This window comes from Dreissena polymorpha, chromosome 1, assembly GCF_020536995.1.
Source record: "Dreissena polymorpha isolate Duluth1 chromosome 1, UMN_Dpol_1.0, whole genome shotgun sequence".
Taxonomy (NCBI): domain Eukaryota; kingdom Metazoa; phylum Mollusca; class Bivalvia; order Myida; family Dreissenidae; genus Dreissena; species Dreissena polymorpha.
The window spans coordinates 384881-391757 of record NC_068355.1 but is presented as its reverse complement, the minus strand read 5'-3'; the positions used below and the strand labels follow the sequence as shown (position 1 = coordinate 391757).

At 32.5% G+C, this 6877-nt stretch overlaps 1 protein-coding gene across 1 annotated transcript; it reads right to left on the bottom strand.

Moving 5' to 3' along the window:
- Nucleotides 1-343: 343 nt before the first annotated feature.
- Nucleotides 344-6480, bottom strand: LOC127865293 (uncharacterized). The gene is made up of 5 exons (XM_052405299.1): nt 6066-6480; nt 4837-5004; nt 4358-4508; nt 3798-3926; nt 344-2487 (listed from the first exon to the last, which is right to left on the bottom strand). The coding sequence occupies exons 1-5, from the start codon at nt 6214-6216 to the stop codon at nt 2364-2366; spliced, it is 723 nt and encodes a 240-aa protein (XP_052261259.1). The 5' UTR covers nt 6217-6480; the 3' UTR covers nt 344-2363.
- Nucleotides 6481-6877: the final 397 nt, after the last annotated feature.

Below are 6877 nucleotides of genomic sequence, written 5' to 3'. Positions count from 1 at the left end.
GATGCTTTTGACAAAATAACAAATGTTGTTGCACGTTGGCCTGGAAGTGTGCATGACAGTAGAATTCTTAATAACAGTGGTCTACGCCAGATGTTTGCGGACGGGCATATTCCCTTTAGAGGCAGATATCACATTCTGGGCGACAGTGGATATGCATGTTCAGAATGGCTGCTTACACCATATCTGAATCCACAGCCAGGTAGTCAGAGTGCCTACAACAGGTATCCATTTATAAAAAAAATAATTTAAAAAAAAATGTTTGTCTAAAAATTTAACTTATATAAACAGTTTATAGCATGAATGACGAACACATTATAACAATATAATTTATTTAAGTGTGCATACAATTTATTGACAAAACAGTTAGTTCTAACACATCTGCATGAATAATTTTATATAGCGCAATAAAAAGCAGATGAATTTTCTTAGCAATGTGAAGATTGAAAGTTTAAATTAATTAGTGCTTCAATGTGTAAATATTAAATCAAATCAATAGGTTGTAATGGTAAAGTATCTTGATGAAGAAAAAAACAGTACCTACCAATAAAGGAGTTTAATTATTTTTTTTTACATATGTATTTTGCTCTGTTTACAAAAACATAAGTTTTATAACCATGTAAAACAGATTTATAGTACATTTGTAACATGCTTCTTTACATGTGTACATACAGATTAAACTATATTACTTTCTAGACATACATAAGTTAAGTAATTAAAACTCTTTTATTTTCAATATTATGTTGAAACAGATCATTGAAGATTACACGGGCAAAAGTAGAAAGAGGAATCGGACAACTGAAAAGAAGGTGGGGTGTGTTACATGGTGAAGTTAGAATGAAACCAGAAAGAGTCTGCAGGTAAGAAGCTGTGAAATGAACTAAAATAAATATTGTATAGCCAAAAGCTAGAAGAAAACATTTAAAATAATTTTTGTAACTTAAGTAAATACTGCTAATACATAATATACTTAGTGCTGGATATGTGACAACAACACTGTTCACATGTGAAAAATGCAAGGAAAAAATAAATACATCAGTTAAATATCTTTTTGTATACACAGCCAACAAGTTTGTAATGCACACACTGTGCTTACTGTAAACTATTGCAACATGGCAAATAATCAGTTGTTTTTTTAATTAATTTAAGGATAATCATCTCCTGTGCAGTGTTGCATAACATCTGCAAAGACCTGAACATTCCGATACCTGATGATTATCCAGTAATACAGGAAGATGATCAGAACGATGATAACAACAATATGAATGCAGGAGTTGCACAAAATGGACTGCGTTACCGGGATCAAATTGCTAATACATACTTTTAGATATTATTTGAAGTTTCATGTGAGGCTTAGAAAACTAGACACACAAGCCTTGGCCACTATTAAATAAAAATATTACAGGTTCTTGGTAACAAATATACAGCAGCAAATAATAACATAATGGTAACATCTTAAACAGTTTATTTTTTGATGCTGTATTAAAGGGGCATATCTTCAGTATTTTTCTTTATAGTTAAATTTTTAAGTTCCTTTTTTTATGATTATAAATCGTGAGGAACAATACTTGCTTGGTGAAATTGTTAAGAAAAAATATAGCTACAGAAACTTAGAACTCACAAGCTTGGATGAGTTTTTTCTACTCTGACGTACTTTGAAATGTCTATTATTGTAATTGAGCATGCACATTTCATAATACTTATGTACATGATTTTATCATAAATATTAAACTACTACAATTTTCCAGCAATTTTGAAGGTGTCCTGGGGAAAACTGGTTACAATTATTAAAATACATAGAGAATATGTGTTACTGCAGGCTCAATGTTGTAAGAAATAAGTTTTTGTTATGTATCAATTTATTTCCGAATATGAAATACTGTTCTGGCCATTGATATGCCCCTTTAAATATCAAATTGTTCAAAACACAGTTAAATGGGCCGTCCAACAGATTTTGACATGTATTGAAGCATGTAATTTAATGCTTTATATTGATAAATTTAAACAGTTGACCTGGAGTAAAAAGTCTCCCACCCATACCACTCCACCATCCATGCTCATGCTTAGAGCGCATGCAGTTTTTACCTATATTATAAGCAATCCTCGTAATTACCCAAAATATAACTACAACAACAGAACTTTCCAAAGTATTCAATTGTTTCGCGTCGCACAACACTTTATAATTTTCAGGTTTTCAAATAGTCAAAAGATGCATATAATGGATATTTAAGAGCATGGTAAATGGTTAGTATTACTATTCTCTCCAAAAATATTACATCAAAAACGAAAATTTGTGAATCTGAAACAACTTTTTAAATTTTGTCAAATTACCAATCTGTTGGACGGCCCCTTTAATAAATTCAACTTCATTCCTCATAATTTAACTGCCTCTTTAGAAGTTTTATTTGGAGTGTTAGCTTTTCTTCTTTGAGTTTTTGAACTCTAGTATGGCAACCGCAACTGCAGCAGACAGTTTCTATTGTTGCATTACTGTAATGAAAATCAGAACAAGTGCCTGAGGGATTTCATTAAATTTTAACGAGGAGAACAATTTCACAATGTTTTGTTGTTTTCAAATATAGGGGACAAAATTAAAATATCTATGGTAAAGTTATTGTGTCTTAGAGCTTGATTAATGTTTTGGAATAGTTTGTTAAGCATAATAATTGTTAAAACTAGTTTTAAAAAGCATTATTACTAGCAATTAATAGGTGTGACAGACTTACAGAACTTGTCATTCCAAACACATCTTTGTCAGACTGGCTAAGCAAAAAGAAAGAATTGCCAAACACTATAATATTGAGAAGCTATAAAGATGTATTGTATTGTTCATTTAGTGAATTATGTTTTGTTTATGCACATTTACATTAATACAACAACTGATATAATGGCATCATATCAGCTTTCAGTCAATCAAAGGACACATGAAAACATCCCTGTCAATCACACTGATAATCTCTCTGCTTGTTAGTCATGCACATAATTTGTCAGTCATGATAGAATGAATGACCATTTTTGTGAACACTGGTAGAATAACTTATCATTTATCTCTTGACATTTCAAAGTTTGGTTATGCAAAACATATGTTAAACTAATTCAAAGCTATTTTATTGCTGGAATTTATTATAGAATTTTTATGCCCCAGGATCGATAGATTGGGGGTATATTGTTGTTGTCCTGTCTTTCCTGCCTGCCTGCCTGTCTGTCATTCTGTCCCAAAACTTTAACCTTGGTTAAAGTTTGATAACTTTTGCAATATTGAAGATAGCCACTGCATATTTGGCATGCATGTCTATCTCATGGAGCTGCACATTTTGAATGGTGAAAAGTAAAGGTCAAGGTCATCCTTTAAGGTCAAAGTTCAAATATCAATGCATTTTTACGCCCCCAGTAGGGTGGTCTATAGCAGTTGAACTGTATGTCAATCAGTAGTCTGTCTGAAAACTTTAATGGCCATAACTTTTTCAATATTGAACATAGCAACTTGATATTTGGCATGCATTTGCATCTCATGGAGTTGCACATTTTGAGTGGTGAAAGGTCAAGGTAATCCTTCAAGGTCAAAGGTCAAATATATGGCTTCAAAGCTGTGCAATAGGGGGCATTGTGTTTCTGACAAAAACATATCTTGTTTATTTGATGTCATCAAAATGCATGAGTGTGTTTTAATTGAAACCTGTTAAATTTAAATTATGTTTAATTAAAGTACATGTATCCATTTTGTTTGGTTGATCATTATTTTATATATTTTTTTAAAACAATTCTTGTGCACCAATTTATACCCATAATGTGATAAGTACCTTGTGGCATCATTGGCAATTGCAGCCGGTCCACTACCAGTAACTGGCAAAGCACGATTGAGCCTGTTTGGTGCTGCAGTCGGCAGATGGATTGCAGTAGCTGTTTGAGGTCCTTGTGATGCCCCAGGGCTTTGATTGACCAATTAAAAAATAATAATTATAATTAATTGCTTTGTCAACATACTGCATATAAAAAATTAGGCATTTTTTTCTCTGTTGGGGGGAAAAAGAACATAGGTGCATAAGGGATTTTTAATGCTATTCAATTTGTTTTGTATACTAGGGTAATTGTATAGTAAATATAATTATGTATTACACATTAATAGATATGATCTCAGAATTTATCTGTTTAATCTTTTTGGATATGATAGAGACTGAAGAATAGTGTTGTTTATGACTTGTGTGCTATTATTCTAGAATTGGGATTTTTTTAAACAAGTTGGAAATAAATGGGAATGGGTTAGATATTCTAACATGCAGAAACTGTAGAAAAACGTCTGACAAAATGAAATTGTATAACTGTTACCCCACCCCCCTCAATTTTTAAAGAAATAAATTACCTATCGCTAAATGCATCAAATGCATCAAGCTGTAGAAACCAGCTGTCAAATGTTGCTTCAACTATTCCGACAGTGTTGGAAGAACTTCTACCAACCACGTCCATAATTGCCTCTGTAATTGGCCCTAGCACAGTGGTGACAGCTCCACCACCTGCAGTATAGCATTTTTTTGGATATTGGGTGACAAATTGAGGGTTTTAGGGCATATTTTATATATGTTTAATATTTTTGTACAAATATTTGATATTTTATCAATTACACTGAAACAAAAAATGTTGAATAATATAATGGTTACTTAATAAAAAAACAATTGAATAATTGCTCATAAGACAGATATTTTAGGTAGACAATAAGGACCAAACAATTTTTCCGTTAAAACAAAAAAAAATAATTTAACCCATTATATTACATTAACCAATCTTGAGGATTGGAAGCTTTCATTCAGTTTATTTAAATTCATTCTTAATACAAGTGCAAACCTGTTTTGTTTTGCGCAAATAGGTGGTCCTGATATTTTGACCTGTGGGTTTGGATCAGGTTGTCCCACTTTTTCTGTAGGACCACAACATCTCTAGGGTACTCTGCCCTCATGTTGAAAATTGTACCTACTTTTTCCCACATCAACTTTTTTGAAGTTGAAGTAATTGCTGAAAATATGATATTTGCATATCAAACTGTAATAGAGTTTTATTTCAAATATATGTATGTATTTAAACAAAATCAAACATGACAGTTGTACCGATACATCATTTCCTTAGTGACATAATTTCAGGTAAATGCCACTTTCGACTTTGTGTGCTACAATATAGTCCAACTGACTTAAGCTGTACAAATATTTAACTACTTTTTATATTGGTAGTATTAAGAGCCAAAGAATTAAGCCCTATATAAAAAGTAACTCCAAATTCTTTGCTGGTCTTATGAATAAGACTATCGTCAAGTGCCCTAAAGTGACGCTGTCCTATTTTGACGCCTTGTATCTTGTATCTTCTTTTCACTCCTTCGTAGGAGAACCATGCAGGTGCACGTAGAGTTGTGATATCGTTAACACCGTCCACCAATACTTTGTACACAACGAATGAGTAAGCACAATATTCGCACTAAATTAACACTTATGTTATTTTTGCAGACATCTATTTACACTTTTTCTGTTCAGCTTATTTTCTGAGTAATTTTCTGCTTAGAGGAAGATCTACTGGTATGGTACTTGTTTGTTATTCATTTTTTTCAGATACAGAGCATGAACATAGATATCATTCTTATATCTATTACATCAAACACACAAAAAAATGGCTTACAAGACATAAACTTGAGGTTAGGCTAGAGAATATAAAATTAAACTAACTTAACCAGAAATAAATATACTTTAGTCATGCTAAAAAATAGCTGACATTTGTCAACTCATTTATTCCACAATATGCCTGTAAGCAAAACTGGTTTGTGTCTGTTTGTCATAAATATTTACTATCATCTGTCAAATAACCTTATTGTAACATATTTTAGTTAACCAGTTTAAAAATCAATTTTTATTTGTGTATATTTAATAAAAAAAGTAAGTGTAAATGCATGATCGTGTCAAATTTATTAACTATGTCGACTTGAAAAAAAAATATATGTACAAAACAAGAGCGCAAATATGTCAAACTACTTCACACTATGACAGCTACACCGTAACGAATAATGATATATAACGTTTTTTAATACTAACATGGGTTGAATCTGCTTTTCAGGTAGGCATAGCGCGTCAAAATTGATCCTTCTTGAGCTGGCTCATTCATAATATGAGCCAGCAACAAGCAGTCATTAGGACTGAAATTTGCCGATCGCTTTTTATCGATGTCGGCCATATTTGTTGACATTATCGTCTGACAACAAATGTTTACGCATGCGCATATGAAACTTCCGTTACTTTATTTAGAACGGTAAAAACCGAAAATTTATGCAAATTAGCATTCGTTCCGCTTGAGGATAAAAATAGATTAAGGCAAATCTTAATAAAGATTAACTTAAGATTTTCCTCGGAATACCACTTAAGAAATATCTCAATTTTATCCTTAGTTAAGAAAAAAAATAAGATAAGATTATTTCTTATCCTCATCTTTTAAGAAGCTACTGGAATACCACCCCTGGTCTGAGACTATGGATGAGCGTGGTCTGAGACTATGCATGAGCCTGGTCTGAGACTATGGATGAGCGTGGTCTGAGACTATGGATGAGCCTGGTCTGAAACTATGGATGAGCGTGGTCTGAGACTATGGATGAGCCTGGTCTGAAACTATGGATGAGCCTGGTCTGAGACTATGGATGAGCCTGGTCTGAAACAATGGATGAGCCCAGGGCAACAGATAAGATTTGATGTCAATTAGTTTTTACTGCAAGCTTTTTGAAACAATTAGTTTTTTCCCTCAAATCGATTTGTCAAAAGTCTTTTAAAGTAGATGAAAAACTCACCTTTATTTCTTGATGAGATGAGCTTTTTGATGTTCGGTTACACTTAAGTTGCATTTGAAAGCCCTCTCC

Coding starts and splice junctions, on each gene's coding strand:
- LOC127865293 (XM_052405299.1), bottom strand. CDS start 6,216: ATGTCAACAAATATGGCCGACATCGATAAAAAGCGATCGGCAAATTTC. Junction 4,509..4,836: donor ATTTGCGCAAAACAAAACAG/GTTTGCACTTGT, acceptor GCTATACTGCAG/GTGGTGGAGCTGTCACCACT. Junction 2,488..3,797: donor ATTGCCAATGATGCCACAAG/GTACTTATCACA, acceptor TTTTCATTACAG/TAATGCAACAATAGAAACTG.